The 26,961-nt window shown below is 46.8% G+C and overlaps 1 protein-coding gene across 1 annotated transcript; it reads left to right on the forward strand.

Annotated features, from left to right (window-relative positions):
* Positions 1–622: 622 nt before the first annotated feature.
* On the forward strand, positions 623–25,831 carry TTL (tubulin tyrosine ligase). The gene is made up of 7 exons (XM_037136198.2): positions 623–1,002; positions 3,908–3,986; positions 9,540–9,772; positions 12,113–12,248; positions 13,240–13,509; positions 20,181–20,324; positions 22,538–25,831. The coding sequence occupies exons 1-7, from the start codon at positions 846–848 to the stop codon at positions 22,650–22,652; spliced, it is 1,134 nt and encodes a 377-aa protein (XP_036992093.1). The 5' UTR covers positions 623–845; the 3' UTR covers positions 22,653–25,831.
* Positions 25,832–26,961: the final 1,130 nt, after the last annotated feature.

A 26,961-nucleotide genomic window follows, 5' to 3' on the forward strand; every position in this document is an offset into this window, starting at 1 on the left:
GAAGGGAAATCAGTGTCCGAAGAAGGGAAAGTGACGGCCCAACACCTGTCTGTCGCGGGCTCCTGGGGCTTGTAGAGAGACCTAAAGTCAACCCCCAGAGGGTCTCAGCAGGTGAAAGGAGTCTCGACCCCAGTGCACCACAGCCGCCGGAGCGCTCCGCGGGTCCTCAGTGATCCTAAAACAGAAAAAGAAGGGAAGCACATCTTGGACACAGCTCGGGGCCTCAAAATTTTTGTTTTTATTCACAAAATGTCCCTTAAAAATAGTAGGTGGAAAAATGCCTCTTCTGTTTGCACAGCGACCCCCTCCCCCGCCGGCTGTAACCTTGAGCTCGGGAGGACGCGGTCCAGGCACGAGTCCATCTCCTGCGCACCTCCCCACGCCTCCATCTGGGACTCACAGCGCCTGCGGCTCCCGCAGCTGTGCGGGATCCCAGGGCGGGGGCGGGGCTGCATGGGCCGTGACTCCGGGCTCCGGAGGGGCGGGACGGGACGCGGGGCGGGGACTCTGGTGACGGGGACGCGTGAGGGCGGGGCGCGGGCCTGTGCAAGGGGTGGGGCCTGCGCGCTGGGCGGGGACGCGGTGGGCGGGGACGCGGTGACCGGGGCCTTTGCACCAAGGCCCCGGGGAATTGGGAACGCGCCCGGGCCGGGACGCGGCGGGAACTGGACCCAGGGGGAGCGGGGACGCGCGGAGGCGGGGCGTGGTCGGAGTTCCGAGCCCGGTGCGCAGGGCGGTGACCCTGGTGACGGGGCTGGGACTCGGGGACCGGGGCCTCTGCGACGCGCCGGCGGGTTCCACGCGGAGCTGGTCTGGTCCCTGCGCCCGGTGCTGGCGGCCTAGCCATGTTCACCTTCGTGGTGCGCGACGAGAACAGCAGCGTTTACGCTGAAGTCTCCCGGCTGCTGGTCGCCTCCGGCCACTGGAAGCGGCTACGGCGGGACAACCCCAGATTCAACCTGATGCTGGGAGAGCGGAACCGGCTGCCCTTCGGAAGACTGGGTGAGCGTCCCGGTTCCCGTGCGCACTCCGCCCCTGGGGCCCGCCAGAGCCAGCGCTTTTGTGTTAAGGCCACAGATCTTTTCCCCGTCACTCCTCCGGCGGATAAAACACGCATCCCTAAAGGTCTAAACCATCGTTCTTAACTTAATGTCTCTGGTCTTCAGAATCGGATTCGGACCCGAGTCACCGCGCGGCCCCCAGTCCACGGCCAGTCCTGCAGCTCAGAGGGCATAGGCCGCCCGGCCCCACATCCCCCGAGCCGACGCCCCCATCCTCGGGCCGCACTCCCCGCCCCCTCCATCCCGAGGCCCAGCGCCCTTCCATGGGAGGCTCGACGGCCCCCATCCCCGGGCCACGCGCCCCCTCTGCCCATCCCCCGTCCCAGGCCTGATGCCCCCCTCGCCTGGCCGACACCCCGATCAGGCAGGTCCTCAGGCTGAGCGCCGGGCAGGGAGGCTCCAAGAAGCCCAAGAAGCCGGGCCCAGGGTGACATCTGGCTGGAGGCTTGCTCCCGGTCTGGTGTGGGCGCGGGAGGGGCACTTGTGTGTGGTGAAAACCCGGAGGATTCAGCTCCCCCAAGGCACGGGTGAATCGCCAGGGGACTTGGAAAAGATCTGGATTCCAAAAGCAGGAGGTTCAGAGGGGCTGGGGACTTGTGATTTCAGACCGATCATTAGATTCACCCAAGAAAGTGTGTGTTCACAATTGTGGGTTCACAATGGGGGGCTGCATGCAGATTTTACACGACGCTGGGTTCACCCTCTGCCCTGCTTCCTTCACATGGTTGGAGCTGGCTTGGCGCCACCAGGTGCACGTGGCCCTGGGGAGGCGGTGGGGGTATGGACCACTCTCACTGCTCTTTAGATGACGTAATCCAGAAGTTGTGCAGGGGCTTCAACTCACCTCCGACCAACCTGAATGTAGCCTCAGGCGTCTCCCCGCTGCACGGTCACCAGGACCTGCAGCCTCTGCCCCGACAGCAGCGGAGTTCTCTGACAAATCCCCCTGGGGTGGGGGCCAAATCGCAGGCCAAGACACAAGCAGAGAATCGGTAATGAAGAAAAGCCATCGCGTCTTGGAAGGCAACTAAACAGAGCAGTGTTCTGTGTCCAGGAGAAGAAACAGTTTCTAGAAATAGGTGTGGCCAGGGGTGGGGAGGTCGAAGGGGCAGAGACGGAAAACCAACTGGCTGCTGTGAGCTTAGAGCCTTTGAATGGAGAGCCTGTGCTTGGATGGTGTGGGGAGTGGAGGGTGTGGCAGCACAGCCTCACTGGAGTCTTCTTTGGAATGGAGCCGTGAACCGCTCTTTACGGTTATACAAGGTTATGACGCATGGTGGGGTTGGCTCTGCCACCCCTCCCCCCCAGAAATCCTGGAGTACAGGGAACTTGCCTGAGATCCCCCTTTGTTAACTTTCTCCCCAAGAAGCCCTCCTTCTCCACAGAGAACACCTCCCCTCAAAGAAGAAAATCTGCTTATAGTCCGGAACATTTATTTCCTCCTCGCTCCGTCTACTTCCCCGCCTGCCTGACTTCCTTCCTCTTTGCAGTGCCTGGCTGTAAAAGCTTAGACGGCCTCCTAGCACTGAAAACACAGATGGCTCTGGCAGGGTTGTAGCAAGGTCCATGGCATCGCTGTGGCGGTCAGGACTAGGAAGGAGGAGCAGAAACCACCCAGCAGGTCTAGACCCACACGAGCCCCACAAAGTCAGCAGATGAGCAGTAAGCGTTTGGTGTGTGGGGGAAAGGAAGCAGCATCCCGCCACCCAAATCGTTTCATGCCTTCGCTGCATACATATTTGCCTTTTGCTTAAAGTGCACCAGGGGGGTCCCAAAGAGAAATTGGGTAAGGGGTCAGGGTGCCAAGGCCCCAGGTGAGAAGGTAGGCAGCCCAGGTGTGAGCCAGGAAGCTGGTGACAGCCAGGTAGTGCCTGAAACTTTTTATCCGCTTGTCTACTGTTCTCAGGTGAATTATTCTTACCTTCGAACTCCCTTTGTTTGGCTTTGTGCTTTTGTTGCTGGAAATTCAGTGCATTTTGTTAGGATTTTAAACAAAAAATTAGACTTTTGTTTTTATTTGTATGTTTTCTGCTCTAATTTTATCGAGCAAGGGACCTGCCATAAGATCTATTGAAAATGAGTTTCCTTATGGGGAAAAAAGTCCACTGCCTTCCTTTGCCTTCTGGTGGCTTTCTTACAAGCCTGCAGATGCAAATATGCTGGAGGACAAGGCACATCAATTCTGCTGCCTTCCCTGATGGCTGTAGGGACAAGGCTTGGGAGGTCAGGGCATGACTCCGCTGAAGTCCTAACTGTACAGAGGTAACTCACAAGTCGGTGTATGAAGCCAGGGAGGGGTGCAGTGGGGGTCTGAGAGAGGTGAAATGGGAAGCAGCCCTCCACCTCAAGAACAGACAGCCCTGGTGTGGCTCAGTGGATTGAGTGCCAGCCTGCAAAACAAAGGGTTGCCAGTTTGATTACCAATCAGAGCACATTCCTGGGTTGTGGGCTAAGTCCTCTGTTGGGTATGTGGGAGAGGTAACCAAACAATCAAGGTGTCTCACACATTGATGTTTCCCTCTCTTTCTCCCTCCCTTCCCCTCTCTCTAAAAATAAATAAATAAAATCTTTTTTTTAAAGAACAAACAAAAGCAGCAGTGGTCTCAGACAGCTCTACAATGTTGATATTATAGCGTCCACTATGGGGAGGCTGGGTGTGCCAGTGGAATGCTCAGGCGAGGGGCCGTACAGGCAGGCGCAGGGCAGCAAAATGATCCCTTCTCTAATCGCCAGTCCTGCAAGGGAGAGGGAAAGCTGGCCGTGACACAGCTGTTCGCTCTCCTGTGCGCGGGTGCATGGGTGCTGACCGGTTCCCGCCCCCTTCTGAGCCTCCCTTTCGTTCACAGGTCACGAGCCTGGGCTGGTGCAGTTGGTGAATTACTACAGGGGGGCTGACAAACTGTGTCGCAAAGCTTCTTTAGTGAAGTAAGTGTTCTTTAAAACCTGTTCTTCTTCTTTTACATAAATGGTGTTAGCTTTCATTGTGAAGCACTTAAGGAGAAATGTGGGGTTAGTTCTAAAGGGCGAAAGTACTTTTATCTAAAACGCCGACACATATCAGTTTTGGAGCTTCCTCTGATGGAGCTACTTCTATTGCAATCCAGAACTCTGCCATCTAGCACTTGATGAAGCCTGTCTGTCTCTGAGGCCAGGCTCCCAAATGCACAGCCTGGGACAGGCTTCTTCAGTGAGTGTTTTGCACTCCAGTGTCTGTCATCCAGTGTCAGTGGTGAGAAGTGGAACATTTCTGGGTACGGCTGGTCCCTGGAGAAGGGACACGCACAAGCCCTTGGCAGCCATCACACAGCAGCCAGAGCCCCCTCAAGAAGGACACCTGGCGAGGCATAACCGCATCTGCCACACTGCCCCTCTCTGCAGAGGTGGGTTTGGCAGGCGTCCTAAGAACAGTATTCTAAGACAGAGAAGCAATGTTATCCGCTTATCTTGTAATCCCAACTCTTCCTCTTGGTGTAGGCAAATTTCCTCATCCCTCTAAGCCCCAGTACGTCCCTCATGGGTAGTTGTGAGGATGGAATAAGGTGATGCATGCGAAGTGCGGGCCACAGCGGTTTATAGTGAGCGTTCGACTCTTTGCCTTTGTTTCCTTTTCTGTAAAATGGGAATAATAATAGTAAGTGCCTCGGAGTTGTTGGGATTGAATTCATTTATGCAAAGACTTTGAATAACGTCTGCCGGGCAGTTCACCCTGTACAAGTGAAAGTTCTTATCGTTACCATGGTTATGGCTACCACTGCTCTTGTTATCATTTCAGTAGGGAAGGCGGGAATGGCCCTTAAACTCAGGGCTGCAGCAGGTTCCATGGTTTCCCTCCGATGACTGCTGAAGACGTGCGTGCTGCCAAACAAACTGTCCTGGGGAGGAGGCAGGGGACACACGACTCAGTGACTCGCTCTCTCCCCGCGCACGTTTCTTTCTGGACTCTAGATATTTACCGGGTGGAGTGTTCATAGGCACGTGCCCTGTTTTGTTCAGAATCACTGGCCCCAGTGACTTCGTGTGCACCTCTCTCAGGGCTGGGCTTTCCCGCTTTGCCAGCTACTCCTAAAGGAGACCAGGTTTTCTGAAGTCTTCTTCTGATTACATATTTATTATATATTCACTGCGGAAGTTTTTTTCACTAGAACTAGAAATGAGGCATGCTTGTTTATCCAGATTACTTATTTAAAGATTACTATAAAATGTTTATTCAGTCTTTTTTCTACTGTGATTTTTTTTATGTAAAGATAAAAGTAGAATTTTACTTTTATAAGTAGGAGCAGAAGACGCTGTAAAATATATCCTTCGTATTTGCATATTTAGCAGCTGCAGTGAGGTTGAGCGAGTACAGGATTGGAGTGATGATCATGTCTGAGCAGGCGGCTGATCCCTGGGACCTTGGACAGCGCCACGCCGACACCTGCCCCGCCCCCTCCCGCCCCGCCCCCGCCCCCGCCAAGTGGTCCATCTGTAAAATGGGGATTGTGGTCATCACCCCTGCTCTTTGCCCCTTGGTGGCATGTGAGGCAGCCTCTGATGTCTTGACTTACGAAGGCTGGGGTTGTCCTCACCTTCACAAGTGTCCTTTATTCTCTCAGGTACCCTGAGAAGGACTGTAGTAATTCCAGGAGGTGATGGATCCCTTTGTCATTCTGTCTCCTTCCCATAATTTTGCATGGCTCAAAATGGCTCAGAAAGTTAAAAAAAAAAAAAAAAAAGAAGCCATGTTAAATGGCAGCTCGCAGAGGGCAGCTGGATTGCCCAGGGCCATGGCAGTCGGTGCTGGGCCAGGACCCGCCTCGCCTGTGCTCAGGGGGCTGTGGGCAGGGCGCCTGGGCATCGCCCAGGGGCTCCCTACACGGGATCCTGTACGGCAGGCGCCTTCCTGCTGTCCCTTCAGGAAGCGTCAGAAATTCACGAGGCCGGAGGCCACAGACTCAGAGAGCCCTGAGGGCTTTTCTTTTGGCTCAGGTTGGAGACTCTTTTCCTCTTAAGAGCATTTCTTCCGTGTGGATGTAAATCTTCATTCATGATTTCTTTCCAAATGGGCTTATGAGGAAATGGGACCAATGCAAGGGACTTCTGTAGCAGCTGGTCTCTTTTTTGTATAGGAAATGAAGGCTTTCAAATCGAGGTTACCCTGTAGGCCAGCGCTGTCCAACAGAAACAGCATGCTAGCCACATGTGTGATTTTAAATTTCCTAGTAGCCACAATAAAATTAGAACAAAGAAACAGGTGCAATTTTTCATCATACATTTTATTTAACCAAATAATCTAAAATATTATTTTGACATGTCATTAATATAAACAAGCAAATTATGTATTTTATATATTTTTTTTAAATTCTGAGTCTTCAAAATCTGGTGTATATTTTATATTTATAGCACATCTTAATTTAGACACCAAATTTTCATTGCAAACCCCTTTTTCTATATGTAGATTTCATAAATTTATGCATAAAAACGATTTGTATACCCAAGTTGTTCCCACCTATGTAAAAATTTTTTGACAACTGAATTGAATACCCCAAACCATTTTCCTTTAATAATCCCATGCACATTGACAAAAAGGTTCATTTTATTAGAAGAATTCACTTGGCTTTAAAGCAAAAGCATATATCATTTTTAAACTATATCCAAGTTAAATAAATCTACCAACTCTTGTGTTAACTCCGTGGTACTATTATCAAATTCAAAAGGGTATTTCATAAACTGAAAAGAAACTCTAAATTTATTAACATCACCCGAGTGTTCTTCAACACTTTCCTTAGTTTTTGCAGCCAATTTGCCGTCTGTTACAATTAAAATCTTCTGCATATTAAGTCATGTTATACAAAATTTGTAAAATCATTATTATGGACTTGGATTACAAAGTTGGAACATAAACTTTCATGCCTGTCTGGCTGGGGCAATAAATAAGGTCTTCTCTTCCCTTCTGCGGAGGTTTAAAATGAGCTTGTAGTAGTGCGAGAATCACACTGCCAGTTGTAATCTGTGATGATTGAGTGAAGTGTGAATCACTGAAAATAATGATTTGTCAAGCATTCTTTTTATTTCAAGAAAACCTCAGTTGGAATAAACTGTACCCTAAATCTTTGCAAAACTCTCCATCTGACTATCCTTGGCAAAGAACACGGCATCATTAAACATTGTCCTCTGTGTCTCGTAGCAGTTCTGTATTTGCAAGTGTATACTGAACCATTTTAACAGCTGTATCCATGATACTTTCCATGGAGTGGGCTTCAGAAAACTGAGTGCAGATGTTTCCAGGATGTATCAGACAGTCGAATGAAGCAATAAAGGAAATATCAGTCTTTTAAAAAATCCCAGTGAATCCAATTTTAACCCAGCCCAGCTGGAGTACTGTCCATTGTGATAGAAACTGATGTTTCAAAGCAAGCAGGTGAAGGTCTTCTCCCACAGGTGTAAAAGATCAAAAAGTAGCTACACAATGAGTTTGCTATTTTGTAGCCTGCAATTTGACAATGTTTTTTCATATATTTGCAAATCCTTTGAGGGAAATACACCCAAAGCGTACTCAGGCAGCATCTCTTCCATCACACCGCTCATCTAACGTGAATTTCTTTTAGTTTTCAAGTTTTGAATAAATCTTTAATATCGTTAGAAGTGTTTTGTACACTATGGGCAATTACTTAACTGGCTGAACTTGTTCATTTTTTGTAAAAAAATTTTTTAGTCTTTTCCTCAAAATAATTTTTTTGATCACACTTCCATCTAAAATGATTTTCTGTTCGTGTGTAGACTCCAGGCCATTTTATAGCTGACCAACGTTACGGGCACAGATTGTTAAAAATTTGTTTACATTTCTTGTTGAATAGTTTAATTTATTTCATTTGTATTTCATTCACAAATTGTGTTGATTCTTGTTTGACTCTTGAGAGGAAGATGCTTATCAAACTCAGTGTGCATTTGCTGAAAACGTCTCCTGTACACAGCGGAGTTTGTTCCACTCTGCCACAATGAGTTGTAGTGGTCCCCATTTCCCCCATTGCTCTCCCCTGCCCTGCCCATCCCCTCCCCCACATAAAATCCTCCCCGTTGTCCTTGTCCATGGGCCCTTTCTTTATACGTGTTCTGTGCCTATTTTTTAACTGGAAACATAATTATATTTCACTTCAGTTACCCATTTTGATTTACCTAGCTATCACTGTAACTCATGTTGCCTGCATCATAGACACATTATCATGTTTCAAAAGTGCATGGAAACCCCACGGGGACTGAATCGATCTGTTGTCCCTGGGTGGAATAGCGATGTATTTATACGTGGCCCCGGGACAACAGCGCCGGACCGGACCGGACCGGACCGGACCGGCACGCGTGGTGCAGCACAAGTGGCCTGGGCCTGCAGCGCTGGAAGTGCAGTGTCCTCCGACCGGAACAAGGAAGTGGTGCTCAGTGGACAAATATTTTGTGCTTTAGTCTCTAAATTAAAACTAAATTAAATTTAAAATTCAGTTCCTGAGTCATATGGGCCACATTTCAAGTGCCCAGGAGCCACATGTGGCCACTGGCCACCCTATTGGACAATGCAGATAGGGTTGGCCATTCGGTGAATTTGAAATGTATTTGTCTGTGCCTCTGAGTTCAAGTGACTCAAATCCTGTTGTCTTTAACTTTTAAATAATTTTGTTTTCAATTGCAATTTTAAATTCCTTTTCATATTTCTGCCATTTGCTCATAGACTGGGTTTTGCAGGTGAACCTTAACACAGACTTAATCTTAACAGTCTGCAGAAGAGGGAGCCCAGCTTGGGGCGGGCCTGTGAATGTCTTTGGTTCCTCCCTGGCTCTGATCCCTAGGGAGTGAGGGTCAGTGCAGAAGCAGGACTCGGGATGTGGGGACTTGCATCCTGCCTGAGTCTTACTACCTCGTGGTATTGGGGAACATACTTATCTGTAGCCCACTGCCTGATCTATGAAATGGGGTGCTGGTGCCTCTCCTGGGGGCACCAGCTGGAGAGCAGACATGGAGGGAAGCCCTTTATAAGCCCCGCTGTTTAGGAAGTGCCTTGCCCAGAGCCTGACTTTATCTTCTGTCATGTCATGTGATTTGGGGGTATGGGGACTGGAGGTGTGTTTAGTTACAACCACTGGAGTCCTGTGTCCCATTGGAAAGATTCCTCTTTTAGTCTGTCTTGAAGCCAGGAAGGTATTGGCTCAGGATTATTTCAAAGTTAAGTCTCCTTGGAGATGCATTTTGAAAAGCGCTAGGTTCTGGACATTAGATCCCTTTTGAACCAGCTGACACAGGCCTGTAAGGTTCATGGATAGCTATGTGCACCTGATAGTGCATTGCAGGTCGGCCCCAAAAGGCCAAGAGCAAAGACTGGGACGAGAAGGAGACTAGCCCCTGGCCCCAGTTATACCCAGCCTCCTCGATGACCTCTGGAGGTAGCGCAGGCTTTTCTGAATAGAGGGTCAGATTGCTAAGAAGGGAGATTGACCCTCTGTCATGTTCCAGGCTAATCAAGACAAGCCCAGAACTGGCCGAGTCCTGCACATGGTTCCCTGAGTCCTATGTGATTTATCCCACTAATCTCAAGACCCCAGCTGCTCCCGCACAGAATGGAATCCACCCACCAATCCCTAACTCGAGGACAGACGAAAGGGAATTCTTCCTGGCTTCTTACAACAAAAAGAAGGAAGATGGAGAGGGCAACGTTTGGATTGCAAAGTCGTCTGCTGGTGCCAAAGGTGAGCTGGCATCGTCATCCCTTCCTCCTGTCTCTGTAGGTTCCCAGTACTTTGTGCAATTGCGTGCTGACTTTTAATGATGTATTTGTCTGTAGTGATTTTTAAGGAGAGGGGAAGGGAGAGAGAGAAAAAGAGAAACATCAATTTATTATTCCACTTATTTGTGCATGCATTGGTTGATTCCAGTATGTGCCCCAACCAGGGATCAAACCTGCAACTTTGGTGAATCGAGATGATGCTCCAACCAATGACCTACCCAGCGAGGGCTGGTGATGTACTTAGATGGGTGACTCTTCTAACCTGAATCCTTGAGGTAGTTAGCACATCTAGTTATATAGTCTTAAATATTTATCTACACACTAATGACTCATACATGGACATCTCCAAGCACGCACATCTCCACATGTGTACATCTCCAGTGAGGTCTTTCCCTGTAAACTCCAGATCCAGTTGCACACTTCTGGACATTCGTTCCAGAGAAATGAAAACACGTCCACACAAAGCCTGTATGTGGTTGTTCACAGCAGCTTTATTCATAATAGCCCGAAACCTAAAACAACCCAGAATTTCTGGGTTGATTAGCAAACTTTGAATGATTAGGGTGAATGGTTAAGCAAACTTTGGTGAATTAACACCACAGAATACTACTCGGCACTAGAAGGGAGTGAACTACTGCTAAAAGCAGCAACTTGAATGAATCTCCAGAGAATTCTGCTGTGTGCAAAAACTGGTTCCCAAAGAGCACATGCCGTATGATCCTATTTATGTGACATTTCTGGAATGACAAAACTATAGAAACGGAGAGCAGATTAGTAGTTGTCAGGGAGGGGTGAAGGGGAGGGAGGCAGTTGTGGCTTTAAAAGAGCTACGGGAGGGATCCATGCAATAATGGAGTTGTGTACAATGGGAGAAGATGCTTGCAAATCATATCTCTTATAAGGCATCTGTATCCAGAATGTATAAAGAACTCTTATAACTCAATAATAAAAAGACAGTCCAAATTAAGAAGTGAGCAATGGATCTGAATAGAAATTTCTCTAAAGAAGACAAATAAGATAGCCAATAAGCACATGAAAACATGCTCAACATTATTAGTTATTAGGAAAATGCCAGTTAAAGTCACAGTGAGGTACCACTTCACACCCACTAAGAAGGCTATAATCCTGCAGATCGATAATAGCAAGTGTTGGCAGGATGTGAAAAATTGGAACTCTCATATGTTGGGGGAATGTAAAATGGTGCATCAGTTTTGGAAAGCAGTTTGATAGTCAGTCTCTCAAAAAGTTAAACATAGAATTACCAGATTATTCCACTCTTAGGTGTAACTCCCCAAAGAACTGAAAACATATGGGCACAAAAAACTTCTGTGCAAATTTTTATAGCAGCATTACCCATCAGAGCCAAACAACAGTGGAAATAACCTAACTGTCCATCAATTAATTGGTGAATGGTTGAGCAAAATGTGATATAACCATACGGTGGCATGATATTCTGTCATATGGAGGAATGAACATGCTACAATATGGATGAACCTGGAAAATACAATGGTCGGCAAAAACAGCCCAACTCGAAAAGGCCACGTGCTTGATGATTCTACTTATATGAGACATCTAAAGCAGGCAGCTTCATAATAGGTTACTGTCTGGCAGGGGCCAGGGCAAGGAAGGAATGGGCAGGGACCGCTAGTGGATAATGGGGTGTTTTAGAGGTGAGGAAAATGTTCTAAAATGAGATTGTTGTGATGGCTGCTGGAACGTACTAAAACCATTCAATTGTATGCTTTAAAGGGGTGGATTTTATGGCATGTAAAATATATATTGGTGAAGCTGTTAATGTTATTTAATGTTGATAAAGCTTACAGATACTTTGAATGTAGCCAATTTTTTTCTGTCACAAAGCTTCAGGGAATCCACTTGTACATTTGTATCTATGCCCTAATCTTCCTGGTATTTCCATAAGATACCAGGAATTTAGAAGTGGTCGCAGGCAGTACATACATACCTCGTGTTTATCCTGGTAGCCAGTGATCGACAGGAGAGCAGCACTTATTTAGCATGCTTAGGCTTTCAGAGTGTCTTTCAAAATGAAACATCACGATCGGAGCTTGCCACGCCAGTGTTTACAACCCTATATAGAGAAAACGTGGAACGACCCCGGGGCTTCCGCGTGGAGGGGAGAGTGAGTGACTGGAAAAGGGAAGGTGGAGAAAGCAGAGTGAGCGGCCAGGAAGAACCTCCTGCCTGTGTTTCCTGCTGTCGGTGTCTCCCCTCTGTTTGCAGAGAGCGGTTCCTCTTCGGATGAACTACGGCACTAATTTTCACTTTGATGTTGCCCTGTTAGGCGAAGGCATCCTTATCTCATCCGATGCTGCAGAACTTCTGGATTTCATAGACAACCAGGGCCAGGTGCACGTGATCCAGAAATACCTCGAGCGCCCTCTGCTCCTGGAGCCCGGTCATCGCAAGTTTGACATTCGGTAATGCACCCAAGTCCGTTCTTTCACTAATCTGAAAAAAAAAAAATTCAGCGGCGTGTGGTGAGGAGGGTGACAAGGAATGTGAGGAAGTGTTTCGCTGTGTTTAGTGTGTTCCCAAAATTGAGCACAGCTGAATGGAACCGAGCTTCCGTACCTAATTCTCTTTTTCTTTCAATATTTTTTTCTTTTCTTTGTCCTCCTTCTCTTCCTTCCTTCTTCTTCTTCTCCTTCTCTCCCACCTCCTCTTTTTTCTTCTTCTTTTATTATTTTTTTTACTTACTATTCTCTTTGATGAAAATGACTCGTGAATCCAAAAGGAAGGGTATAAATATATGGGCCTTGTACAAGAAGCAGAGAGATACACACGGAACACATAATTCAGACACAACAGATCATGTGACTCTGACAAATATAACATGTCCTGACCTTATTGTATCCCCCTTTTTAAGGATTTCATAAACACACCCCAGGTTTCTGGACTTTAACTTTCTCAGTGAAGGGCCGGCTGAGAGAAGAGGGGCGGGGCTTTCCGAAGCCGGAAGGCCCTGGGCCCAGCCTGCTCTCTGCCCTGCTGTTTGCTCCCCAGAAAGGACATGGTCTCTGCTGCCTTTATGTCCGGTCAGCTATTCGGTGTCAGACCCGCTGCAGGATGAACAGTCTTTTCTTAAAATTACTTAAAATCACCAAACACAGCAAATGGAGGTTTTATAGATTAACCTTTAAAACAAACCCATCAGATGTCTTTAAAATGCTCTGTCTTTTGAATGGATCAGAGTGTCCTCGTCACTGGTGGGGAAATGTTTTTTCAGATCCTTACAGTGGTCATTCACTTTCTTAGCTAGTGGTGGGGGCTTCCTTGTGTACTTTCAGATCCTACCTTCGTCCTCTCCCTCCGCCAGGAAGATCAGGGTGTGAGGATGATTGATACGTATATTTCTGATTTGAAGGAACTGTGGAGGACTTCAGTAAAACTGCCTTTGTTGACTTGCAGAAGCTGGGTCCTGGTGGATCACCAGTATAATATCTACCTCTACCGAGAGGGCGTGCTGCGGACCGCGTCAGAGCCGTACCACGTCGATAACTTCCAAGACAAAACCTGCCATTTGACCAATCACTGCATTCAAAAGGAATATTCAAAGAACTATGGGAAGTATGAGGAAGGGAATGAAATGTTCTTTGAGGAGTTCAATCAGTACCTGGCAAGTGCTCTGAACATCACCCTGGAGAGCAGTATCTTACTACAAATCAAGCACATCATAAGGTAACTAAACTGTATCTTTTGGTTATGTGTGTCTTGAAGAAGCTTTGGGAGTTTGTACCTTTCAAGGAATTATTCCACTTAGGCTGTCTAATTTAAAGACAAAGCTAATTTATAATTTTTAATCATCCTTTTGAAGGATGTTTGTAGGACCTCTGATGATGTCACTGCTTTCATTCCTTACATTGGTAGTTTTTATCTTGTCTATTTTTCTTGGATGGATTGGCTAAGGGTTTATCAATTTTATTAATTTTTTTAAAAGGTCAGGTTTTGGCTTGATTGATTTTCTCTTTTCATGTTTTATTATATGATTTATGCTATTTATTATTTCCTACTTTCTGTCTTTACATGGTGTTTAATCTGTTCTTTTTCTATTTTCCTTGTGAAAAGTTAAAACATTTGAGAGATTTCATTTTTTAAAACTATAAGCATTTAAGCCAGTTTCCCTCTAAGTACTCATTAGCCATTCCTCTAGATTTTGCTATGTTGGCTTTTTATTTTCATTTTATTAAAATACTTTCTTTTCTCTTGTGACTTCCTATTTGACTTATGTGTTATTAGAAATTTTGCTTAATTTTCAAATATTAGGGAATTTTTTTTCAGATGTCTTTCTGTTATCGATTCTACTTTAATACCACTGCAGTCAGAGAACATAGTTTGTATGCTTTCTTGTCTTTAAAATTTGTTAGTTCATCTCATGTCTCAGATATGGTCCATCTTCGTGAATGTTCCATGTGCACTAAGAATAACATCTACTCTGCTCCACTTAGGCAGTGTGCTATAAATATGAATTTGGTGAAGGTGGATGCTAGTATTGTTTAAGTCTTTTATATCTTAGCTGACTTTCTGTTCTACTTCTTCATTATCGAGAAGTCTCCAAGTATAATTTGGGCTTCTCTATGTCTCTTTTTAGTTTTGTCAGTTTTTGTTTCATATATTTTGAAGGACTAGTGTTAGGTGCATATAAATTTTGCTCTTTATCTATGGTAATATTTCTTATTTTGAAATTGATTTTTTACTATTAATATAGCCACTCCAGCTTTCTTTTTTCTTTTTTAGAATTTATTTATTATTTTTAGACAGAGGGGAAGGGAGGGAGAAAGAAAGGGAGAGAAACCTGAGTGTGTGGTTGCCTCTTGTGCACCCCTCATGGGGGAACCGAACCTGCAGCCCAGGCATGTGCCCTGACTGGGAATTGAACCAGCCACTCTTTGGTTCGTAGGCCAGTGCTCAACCACTGAACCGCACCAGCCAGGTGCTCCAGCTTTCTTTTGATTAGTGATATTTCCTTTCTACCCTTTTACTTTGATTCTAGTGGGCTCCGGTAGACATCACAGAGTTGGGTTTTGTTTTGTTCTGAATCCAATATCATAATCTCCGTCTTTAACTTGTATGTTTATGTCATTTAGATTTAATGTAAGTATTGGTTTGGTTGGGTTTATATCTACCATTTTATTATTTGGTTTATTTGTTCCCTCTTTTTAAATTTTTATTTGCTTTCATGTCTTCGTTTCCTGACCTCTTTTGAATTATTTGAACTGTTTTTAGAGTTCCATTTTCATTAATTAGTTGAATATTTGGCTGTATCTATATCTATCTAATTTTAGTAGTGATTCTAGGGATTAAAAAATATATGTACCTAATATGTCACAGTCTTCTTAGACTTAATAATTCACCACTTCCAATAAAATACAGAAATCTTATAACCTTGTAGTTCACTCGACTCTTCTCTATGTTATAGTTGCTATATGTGCATTACATCCATATACACTGAAGTCACTACCACATGTTATAATTTTTGGTTATACACGTGTATACACATTTACAAATGTTATACACATTTTTAAATGTATATAGTCAGGTTGGATTTTTAAAAAATACAAGGCTAACCTGTACGATGTCTACAAGAAATGCATTTAGATTAAAATAAGAAAAAACGTATTTTTTACCCAGATAGTTGCCATTGTCTTTGCTCTTCCTTTTGTCCCAAGGCCCCAGATTTCTCTCTGGTATTGTTTCCGGTCAGACTCCGTCATGTGTTTTCAGAGCAGTTCCGCTTGTGATAAGTCCTCTTCATTTTCCTTCCATCTTCTGAAAATGTCTTTATTTCACCTTATTCCTGAAGGATGTTTTCACTGGACTTACACAAGCATCATGTCAAACAAAAAAGTAAAAAAATAAAAGCCGTGTACAAGATGTAGACAGATTGATTCTATTCATATAAATTGAAAACACAAGCAAAGCTTAGTAATACATCATTTAGAGGAAGGTATCTACGCGGTAAAAATGGAGAGGCAGAGGAGCAATAAATACAAAATGCAAAGCAGCGCTTATCTGCAGAGAGCAGTCGGGAGGGGGCAGGAGGAGGCCAGGGACTCTGGGTGCGGGCGCCTGAGTGGTCACTGATGCTCCGTGTGTTCTGAAGTCTCGAGACGTTTTTATGTTAATATGTACAGTGAATATTCATCTGCATTTCCCCATATATTTTAACCCTTCATGTTGCTTGCTTTTCATGCATGCATGTTCTCGCTTTTGTCTAGGATCATTTTTCTCTTAAAAAACTCATTTTGGTGCTTTTTTATAAAGTTAGGTCTGCTGATGATGAGTAATCTCAGTTTTTTATTATCTGATATATTTATTTTGTCGTCACTTTTAAAGGACATTTGCTCTGGAAACAGATGGCTGGACCAGCAGTTAATATTTTTTTAGCACTTTGCAGGTGGCACATGCTATCTTCGAGCTTCTATCTGCTCTGTTGAGACGGCAGCCAGCATCTCAGCATTGCCCTTCATGATTCTTTTCTCTGTTTTAAAGATTCATTTTTGTCGATTTTATTAATTTTACTACGAGACGTGTGTAGTTTTCTTTGCACACACTCCCGCACAGCTTTCACAGTGCATCGAGAATCTGTGGCTGCGTGTGTTTCTCGTCTATTTCGGAATGTGCGTGGCCATCCTCTTTTTCATTATGGCGTTTCCCCCATTTTCCTTTCCTTCTGCGTGTGTAAAGTATGTGGACATTTATCCTTTCCACTGTGTCGCACTTCTTCTGTGGTTTTTGTGTGTCATTTTATCTCTTTCTTCAGTTATCAGAACCTGTTTTAAAAGTCTAAAAAGTAAAAAGTCCAAAGCTGTTAAAACTGCTGTTAAACTCAACTATTAAGTGCTTGGTTTCAGTCCTACTTTTCAGCTTGGAAGTTCCCACTGGATTCTTATTTTTAGACGGCCGTTCTCTTTTGAAATTCTCCCACTTATCTTGTATTTTCTTGGACACAGCAGTGACAGTTTTTAATATCATTGTTCCAACAGCTCCCAAATCTGGGTTACCTGTGGGCCAAATCTGGCCTGTAGCCTGTGTTCACATGACTATAAACCAAAAACGGTTTTTACATTTTAAAAGGCTGTAAAATAAGAATAGAAGAATATCCAACAGAGACTGTATATATCCTGCAAAACCTATAAAAAATGTTGACAGCCTCTGACTTATCATTTGTTACCTAGTGTCTGTTTTATCTCCTGGTCATGTTTCTTAACATGCTTGGAAATAATTTTTAATGTTATTATTCATGTATTGCAGCTTGCCAAATCCAGTGGAGATTTTTTTTAAACTGAGATATATGCATGCAGTAAAGTCCACAGATCTTAAATGTACAGCATAGTAAAACTTTAATGATGCATATACTCACCTAATCGTAACACAGATCAGAATATAAAACAGAACCACAGAAGACTCCCTGAACCACTTCAAAATATGGACTCCCTGGCAAAGACGGCTACTCTTTTGACTTTTTGGATCCCATTGCTTGCTCTTAAACATTATGTAAAGGAAATTATACTCTATTTCCTGTTTTGTGTTCGACTTTTTTCAATATTGTGTTTATGGGGTTCATCCATCTGTTGCACATAGCGGCAGTTGATCCTTTATCCTTTTTTATTACTATGTAATATTCCATGGTGTGACTGTTCCACAGTTTATCCCTCTCCAGTCGATGGACCTCTGGGTTTTGTCTCCTTATTTCAGACTTGGGAGCGATCTGCATTACCGTGTGTCAGGTTTCCTGTTCATCACAAGGGTTTCTCATCGACACGGGCCGGCTTGTGCACAAGCTTGTCTTTTCCCCACTGCAAGGCAGGCGCCCTTGTTGCCCACCAGGTGGCCTTTCGCGTGAGGCTCTGTTCCTGGGCCCTGTGCCTGTCCTGTGGGTCTGTTTACCTGCTCTGCCATTACCGCCGTCATGAAGACTGAGCCTTTCTCCTTAAATAGTTTTACATAGAGGCCAGCAGAATAATTACAAGGCTCAGAGCTCCATTTCCTCAGGGATTATAAATGATTAGAATTCTGATACCAAATAAATCAAGTATGCTGAAGAAACAATTCCTATCTTAGGCAACACATTTGTTGGATATTCGCTCCGCCCCCCCCCCCCCCCCCCCTTCTGTGCAGGAACGCTGTTACCTTGGTGCTGGGGGCTCTGCTCCTAAGGTGTTCACCTGGCTACCCGCCCCAAACCGCCCACTCCAGCTGAACAAAGATTCCTGTGTAAACTCCCAATGATGAGAAAACCTGCTTTAAAGTGACTTACCCATCTTGAGGCTCCAGCAGATACAAAGCAGTATTCAGTTTGGTTTGGTTCTGGCTCTCAGTCTTTCCTCTCTGTGCGGGAGCATAACGTGCCTTTCGCTCTTGGTCCTTCAGTGTGGTGAGGTTTTTTCTTTTTCCATCCCTCTCTCTCTCTTTACCATGAGCATCTATTAAATATTTTTTCTTAATTATAATGTTTGTTTTTTTAAAGAATGTACTATCCAATTTATAATGTTTTAATTCAAACAAAAGTTGAGGGTATTCTATAGCATAGCAATAGGATATAGGAAAAAAATGTGCTATACGGCTTGTCCCGGTGCAGGTTAAAGAAGAATGGAAGAAGAAATTCTTATTTCAGTTGGCACTTAACTGGCTCACTGTCCAAAATTATAGTAATAACAATAACAATAACAATAATATTACTATTTTAAAGATTTTGTTCATTTATTTTTAGAGAGAGGGGAAAGGAGGGAGAAAGAAAGGGAGAGAAACATCACTGTGAGACAGAAACATCAATCGGTTGCCTGTTTTATGTGCCCTGACCAGAGACCAAACCCGCAACCCAGGCACGTGCCCTGATCAGGAATTGAATTGGCGACCTTTCGCTTTGCAGGATGATGCCAAACCAACTAGCCACAGCAGTTAGGGCTCCAAAATTATTTTTAAAGGGTTAAACATACATATAGAAATATTCTCATTTTCGGGTAAAATAAAAGGAACCCCGGCTGAGTGGCTCAGTTGGCTGGAACATGGTCTCGTGCACCAAAGGGTTGCAGGCTCCATCTCTGGGCAGGGCACATACCCAGGATGCGGGTTTGCCCCCTGGTCTGAGTGTGTACAGGAGGCAACCAATGGATGGATGTTTCTCTCTCTCTCCCTTTTCCCCTCCTTCCTTCCCTTCCTTTCTATCTAAAATAAATAAACATATCCTTGGGCGAAGAGTAAAAAAATTAAAAATAAACACAGGGCAGTCGATATTTGGAGTGAGGGGAGTGGTGGAGAGAGCTTGGAGAGCAGGACGCTGGCCCCACGCTCACAGAGGCCGTGGGTCTCTGCAGTCCTGAGTGGAACCCGCTGCACGGACACGTCCTGGTCAGCCACAGGGAAGCCTGCACGTTTTTCCTTCTGACCGTCCCTGTGAGAAGGAGGACAGCTGTCTCTGGTAACTGTAGGGTCATCACAACATATTTTATTGCTAAGACAGGCATTTCCCCCAGCATTCAGTTAGGGTGAAATCAGGGAAGAGCTTCATAAAACAGAAATGGCCGAAGCACTCGGGTGGCTGTACTGGAGAACAGTGGTTTATCATGAGGTTCCCTGTGGAAGCACCTCGTTGGCCCCTTTCAGCACCCAGGGCGGGCGTTATTTCACCCCCGACTTTATGGAAGTGAGAGCCTGGCTTCGAGAGGCTCAAACACTGACCGAGGTTCTGGCCTCAGCAGGCTGACCGCTGACCTCACTTGCTTATTCACTATGTTTCTGAGATTCACTTTCAACTTTTAAATTTTGTTCTTCAAATGCTTATGTATTATATTGTGTTTTCAATTTTTCTGTGTTTTTTCATTTTTTCCAAGCAGTTGTTGATGTTAATAATTATTCTATTTCAACATATAGTTTCAATACATGTAGCTCTTCAATCTTTTAATTAGTAACGATTTGGCAATAGAAATGGAATAAGCTAAAGAAATGAATGAGGCCAATATTCTTTGTGCAAATTCTGCTCCTCGCTGATGAGTGGTCCATTTCCTTTATATGGGAAGAGGACATGAAACTGTTTTATTTATTACAAACAAAACGTGGCAGCTGCCATCCTGTGGGGAGGGACCCCCCACGTTTACAGGGGCCAGGGCGACAGCACCAAACTGAGAAAGCAGCCTCTACTTGTGAACACATGTTTGGTGGCAGAGTCTTCTGACAGGGTGCTCGACAAGGACAATTGTCTTGAATAATCTACTGGTAACAACTGTGAAAGAAAGAGTTAAGTCGAAGCTGATCTGTGCCAGCACATTGGACGTGCAGCCATCCAGGCCCATCTCCCGTGCTCCTCCTCCCTCGCACCCCGCTCTCAGCTAGCTCTCCCCTCTGCCCCGCAGGAGCTGCCTCATGAGCGTGGAGCCTGCCATCAGCACCCGGCACCTCCCGTACCAGAGCTTCCAGCTGTTTGGCTTCGACTTCATGGTGGACGAGGAGCTGAAGGTCTGGCTCATTGAGGTCAACGGCGCCCCTGCTTGTGCTCAGTAAGCCGAACACTGCTTGGTTGTAACAAGGGACAGTTGGTTTTGCAGTTGGAATGACTTGTCTCAACAAGGTGGTGGACTCGCGTGACCCTTGACCACCGTCAGGGGAGGCAGTGACTGGACAGGAGTCCCTGGGGAGGACCCGCTGGTGGGGGCTTTGCTGAGGCTTTTCCTTTCCCATTTTCTTGAGTGTGTTCAGCAGTCAGACTACTCATGGTGGGGTCGTTGCTGTGAGAGTTTCAAACAAAGCTAGTAACTGCCAGAGGCCATGCTCTTGGGTGACAAGTTGGGTGAGCAGGCTCCCGGAGTAGGGGAGATCGTGATGACCAAGAAGGGCAGGGCTCCCTGGGCAGGAAGTGGTCTGAGAGGCATCGGAGATGCAGTGGAGCTGGAGCTGGGATGTGAGAGGAGTGGGACCAGGGGACCAGGGGGAGCCCGTGGGAAGGGGACACAGCGTCCAGTGGGACCTTGCTCATTGCCCGGCTCCGTGAGGTGCCCTCGGAGAACCTGCCAGCCCTCGGAGAGCTCCTGCTCCTCCCAGGGAAGCCTGGTGTCAGTGTGGAGGCGTAAGGAGCAGGGAAGGGTCAGGTGAGCCAGGACTGTGCCGAGGAAGGCCGTACGCCGGAGGGAAAGTCGTTTGAACTTGACCCTTAAAGGCTGCTGATTATTCTGAGATCCACTTTCATCTCTTTCTCTGTGTCCCATCCTGGAAAGCCACATAAAGGTGAGTGTTCTCAAGGTCCTCAACTGGAAGCGACAGGCAGGCACTACCTGGTTAATTACCGTATGAATCGTGTTGTTACCAGCCTATAATAGAAACTAAATAGATTCGGTTTTAGGTATATGATTTTGAGAGGGGAGGACTTCAGGACTTGGGGAGGGGGCAGGGCTTACAGTGAGGTGGCTGGAAAGCCATGGGGGACCTGGGCCACACAGAGAGGGAAGAGGCAGTTGATGTGCCAAGCCCAGTTTTAGTCACCACCAACACTGCCTCACAGGCCTCCTGTCAATGTCCCTTATAAGTGGGAGGCTGAGTGGTTTGGAACATAGACGCGCCAGCCTTAGGGCACTAAAAAGGGACTGGGGAGTGGCCGGGGTTGGGGAGAAGGTCCTGTGTTGGGGAGGGTGACAACAGGGACCTGCCATTACATTGGGAGGGTGGGAACCAGATTTCCAATCTGCCTGGTGGACGCTGGAATGCAGGACAATAAAACCTCTGTTTTTCTAGAAAGGGGTGGCCTGGGCATTGCCCTTGGCTCCAGCCACCTGGATTCCAAACGTGTCTGGAGCACGTCCGGTGGGTGGCCCAGAGCATGATCCTGACGGTGTGGGTTTTCTCTCTGGACCACACATGTCTCATTTTACCCTGCGTTAGAATCAGCCCTGCAGGCAGTTTCAGGCCTCGTGGTCTTGGGCCTCATGAGCTGCCCCCGGAAACAGGCAGAAACCCTACAGGGATGAGTGGCCGTGGGCGATGGAGGGCCTCGTTCCTGTTCCGAAGGCACTAGATGGGAAGTTTTCCCCCGTAGCCTTTTTGCTTTGGTGCCTCCATTGGTCTGGACTAAGTCCAGACCCCTGGTCATGGCATCAGGGCCCTACGTGGCCAGGCCGGTGCCTTGCCTGCAGCCTCAGCTGGCGCCGACCCACTTCCCCAAACACCTGGCTTTCTCTCCTTCATGCTTCTCCTTACATTGTGCTTCCCTGTTCCCCTTCCCCAGCTCACTATCTCTCTGCCCCCTCCTTTGTTGTCTTCGTGTCTGCCTTTGCTCTCCTTCGTCCTCTTTTCTGCCCTGTCCTCCATTCTCTGTCTGACTTTGTTCATTCCCCTGGTCTCAGCTTAGCTGTCGTTCATAGGGAGTCTTTCCTAAAGTCCCCTCAACCACATGGAGTGAGTGCTTTTCATGGGGAGGCCTGCCCCTCCATGTGTCCCTACTGAAGACGCCAGGGCAGTCGACTGGAATTGCCAATCATCCCTGCAGTTCACGTGGGAGCGGGAGTTCTCTCTGTTCACCCGCGAGGCCTTCCAGAAACGTGGCAGGGGGCTGCCTGGTCTTCCCAGGGGGCCCTGTGCTATCTGCGCTGACGGTGGAAGCCAGTCGCATAAATGTGGTCACGGGATGGAATTTCTGTGGAAGATCCTGGTGAAAAAACTTTGGTTTTTTGCTTACACTTCGATGAACTTCCTCAATAATATCTTTTTAAACACGTTTCAGGAAGCTCTACGCAGAACTGTGCCAGGGTATCGTGGACATAGCCATATCGAGCGTCTTCCCGCCCCCCAGTGCCGAGCCACAGCAGAGCCAGCCGGCTGCATTCATCAGGCTGTGACCAGGGAGAAGCGCGGGTCCTGCTCCGGGGGAAGCAGAGAGGTCCGATCGCTCCACCTGAAGCCAAAATGAGAAAGAGGCCGCTCATAAAGACGCGGTGGAGGAGAGAGCGTGAGAGCGAAGGTGACGCCCCAAGGGGCTCTCAGGTGGCGCTCTCTGCACTACTGTTGAGATTTGAAAAGTGCAGCAAATTTCCCCCCAAGGGGAGAGAAGAATGTTCTTCTAGGGGGGAAATGCCAGGATTTGGTCCTTTTCTGTTTTTATCCTTCAAAGAGCTGGATTTCCATCCCAAGGCAGTGTTGTGGCCGCGCCTCTTCCTCCTGGGGACCACTGGACCTCTGCTTGGTGTCTCCATCTGCTGGAGCCTTTGTGCCTTAACTCTGTGCCCAGCTGCAACCTCTGTCTGCACGGGGATGGGATGCTAGAGCATTTGGGAGCTTGCCATATGTCCTTGCTGGTCCCCCGTGACACTCTGCCTGTGAGATCTGGACAGGCATGCACTGGCAGCCCGCGGCTCCGTGCTGCACGCCGCCTCTCAGGGCAGGGCGTGGTCCCCATCTCGTTCCTGATGGCACTGGGTGGGTCTCCTGCCAGGGTTGGTGCAGGCTGGGCGCCAACATACCCCACACTGTTCTCAGTCTTCTCTCTGCATGTTTTAGAAGCTGAGCAGCAAGTTTGCCACAAACTCGTTAGCATCAAATAAGCATGAGAGGAAAAAATTATGTCTTGCTACATAGTTGGGTGTCCTTGAAATATGGTTGGATCTGTTATCTGTTTTAACCAGAATTCTTCATGCACTTTTGCAAAATTCCCTGCTGCTCACTCTTTTTTGGTTTTCACTTTTGTGAAAACCCCTCTACAGGGAGGAAGAAGGTAGAACTCCCCTCCCCAGCAGGGGGCACTGTCCCCGACACAGGCTTCTCTCCAAGCACCTTCTGTGGGAAGTGGAGAGGCAAGTTTTGTTCCAGCGAGGAGTCTGTTTCGGGGAGAGGCTCTCAGTGAGTGTCTGCCTCACCTGAATGAGAGTCTCAAAACAAGAAGGATGTGGTTTTAGAGTTTCACACAGCATCTCGTAGGTCAACAGATGTGTCCCGTTAGGTGTGGTTTTCACTTACTGGATTGAAGAGTAGTATTCTACAGACTTTTCAACGAGGCCACGTGGGAAGAATGAGATCCACTGGTGTTCGCTGGGTTGCATGAACTGCCCTCCTTAGGGAGGGATGGGGTCACAGCAGACCCATCGGCAAGGCACCCCCCCTCGGGGCGTGGCGCGTGCTTGCTTCCTGTACGTGGGTACTTCGTTAGGCATTCTACTTGCACACACACACACAAAAAGCAGTTCTGTAATTGGGAGATGTTTTTAAAAAGAAGAAAAAGCAATAGTTCCTAAAATCTGATGAGATGTGGAAGCTTACACGTGGGCATAGGTTGTGAAGGTGTGATGTCCGGTGAAGTGGAGAAAGGCCCAGCCAGGCTGCCCGCATGGCAGGGGATCTGGAATTACAAAGTGAAGTCCTGGTGACCCAGGGTGCAGACTGTAACGTTGTGCAGAGCACAGCAAAACTGTCTGTGACTAAAGTCACTTCTGGAGGCAGAGTAGCTGCTGGGCTGGTGTTTGGGGACTTAGCAGATCGTGGCCAGGTGCACACCGGTATAGAGAGTGTAGGGTACTGGATTTTTAGGAGGTCTGTGTGAGCTGGAAATGGGGAGAGCATGCAGGTGTTTGTAGCACTCGCCCACATGAACACAGATGTGCAGTAATCTTTGGGACCTAAATCAATTACAGGAATGTTGGAGGGTTTTCCAGCTGCTCCCGCGACAAAGCTAAGGATTCAGATGTTAGGAAGTCTGGGACTGGACGGACTTTGCTAGCAGACCTGAGTCAATAGCATATATGTGAAGGAAGTGAGGCTCTAAAAAGAAAGTGATACCTCATCCCTTACATCTTCTCAATAAATATCTATTTTATGTGTTTATTTCCAATTGGGGTGGTCAGCTCAGAACTCTTCCATGCCCTTCCAAGCTCTCCTTGCACAGATGGTCCTGCCTCGCTGCCCAGTCGGTCTTCTTGCCTGTGTCCATGTTCGTGTGGCCAGCTGCTGGGAGGAGGTGTTGTTCATTGGAGATGTCCTCTCCAGTGGTGGCTCTGTCATTGGCTGCTCAGGGTCAGATGAGTCGTAACCTCTCTGTGCCTTAGTTTCTTGTCTCATGGAAGAGATCGTTGCCTGACCCAGGACTACCTCACAGGCTTTAGCGAGGACAAGTGAGATTAGGGAGACTCAAGAACCTGAAGTGCCGAGGTTCCCGAAGCTGGCTGTGCACTGGAACCACCGGGAAGCTTCTACGTGTTGGCGTCCACACTGTGCCCCTGAGCCCACGACGATTGAATCAGAACCTCGGGCAGCAGTGTGCTTTGCGGCGCTGTGAGAAGGAAGGACAGACACATTATTATTTCCTTGGAAGAATCAAGGGCTTTAAAAAATTCCTTTTAGAAGAACAGGCATTTCTTTCCGAGTGACCAGGCGTTGCCATGTGTATTCATGCTACAAACATGCCATCTAAGCAGGTTCTCTCTTCGCTTCTTGTCACACATGCCTCCATCTACTTAAACAGTTTGTGAAGCCTTGGCAACAAGTGTAAACAGACAGGAATTTATAAAACCTGATAAATATGCATTAATGTTATTAATTAATGATTGAGAGAAAAGACGCTTTCCTCACACTTAACTCCTGTGCTATTTACGAACCGAGTTTCCACCAGAACATCCAAGTGCCTCTGTCTTTCCGGTGTGATGGAGCAGGTGCCTGCACACTCACGGCCGACGCGGCTTTTCCCTAGCACCTTGGATGTTCGTCACAGACCTGGAGTCTGTGGCAGTGCTGGGAAGGCGTGGGGTCCACAGAACTCAAGGGGCAGCGAAGCTACAAAGTGTGTTTCCCGGTTGAGGTCGTGCCGAGCGGGGAAGGTCCAGCCCTGCGGTGCCTGTGGCGGGGACTCTGCTAGAGGAGACGAGGCCCCGGCGTGGTCGCCGCAGCACGTGGGTGCCGTAAAGGAAATTCAGTGATACGCTTGTCTCTGATCCGGGACACAAACTCTGTACCTAAGAGGAAATGACTTCTTAAAGGAGATGATTTTATGAATGTTTTAAATGCCTGGAGCATTAAAGTAAAGTAATAGTATTTCAAATGCTTTTGTCCCCTTTGGCTCTATCGTCTTATTCTTGCTGTTGGCTGTCCTAGGGTATCACTGATTGGTTGAACCCATGATTCCGTTACCCAGAGGAAGGCAAACTGTCTGCAGAGGGCCAGATGATAAATATTCTAGGCTCTGCAAGTAATAAAGGGGCTTTGGTGCATTTTCTGCTCCCCCCCCCCAACTCTTAGGAAATATAGAAAACATTCTTAGCTCAAAAGCCGAACAGAAATAAGCCAGATGTGGCCAACACTGGCTGAACCCAGCATGTCATCCAATACATAAGCCAACAGATTTTCCCCATATCTGAGATGTACATAGGTTTTGAAAACCTTCGACATATTGTTTAAGAATACAAAAGGCCACTCACATGTGGAGGGCTGTGTGTGTGCCCAGGGGAACCCTAAATTCCCTCAGCTTTCACCTCTGTCAGACCAGGAGGATCTTCACAAGCAAGAAGCGAAGACTAAGGCAGAGCCGTAACCTGTTTCCTGAGCATGAAGGCACGCCACACACACAGGCGTGCACACACACACACTTACGCACACACACACAATCCCTTGGCAAAGACTAGGAGATTTACTGGTTGCAGGCACTTAAGGAAATCTCTATTAAAGCAAAGAGCCACTAAGTTAGCTGAGCAGAGACTTCAGTGGCCACACACAACAAAGAATACAGGTTTTACAGGATTAGTTAGAGCTACGGCAATGGATCCTGGAGAGGTGGGGGTATCTGGTTTCCAAAGTTTCCCCCTTATACTGTTAAAATTTTCCAGTTTTCAACACAAATTATGGGATGTGCAAGGAAGAAAGTATGGCCCACGAGGAGAAAGGCAGTCAATAAAAACGGCACCTGAGGAAGCCCAGGCATTGGAGTTATCACACAAACGCCTTCACTCAGCAAACTGTGTTCAAAGAACCAAACGAGACTGAGAGTGATGTGTTATCAAAGGTAGAATATCATTAACAAGTGATAGAAGTTGTGTTTTAAGTAGAAGAAGTAGGAATTTTGGCACAGAAATAGGAAAAGTACAGTGATACAAATAAAAAATTCAGTGGAGGTGTTCAAAAGCAGGTTTGAGCTGGCAAAAGAAGGAATTGGTGAATCTGAATTGAGTT

Source organism: Artibeus jamaicensis, unplaced genomic scaffold (assembly GCF_021234435.1).
Source record: "Artibeus jamaicensis isolate MK-2021 breed Jamaican fruit bat unplaced genomic scaffold, CSHL_Jam_final contig_384, whole genome shotgun sequence".
Classification (NCBI taxonomy): Eukaryota; Metazoa; Chordata; class Mammalia; order Chiroptera; family Phyllostomidae; genus Artibeus; species Artibeus jamaicensis.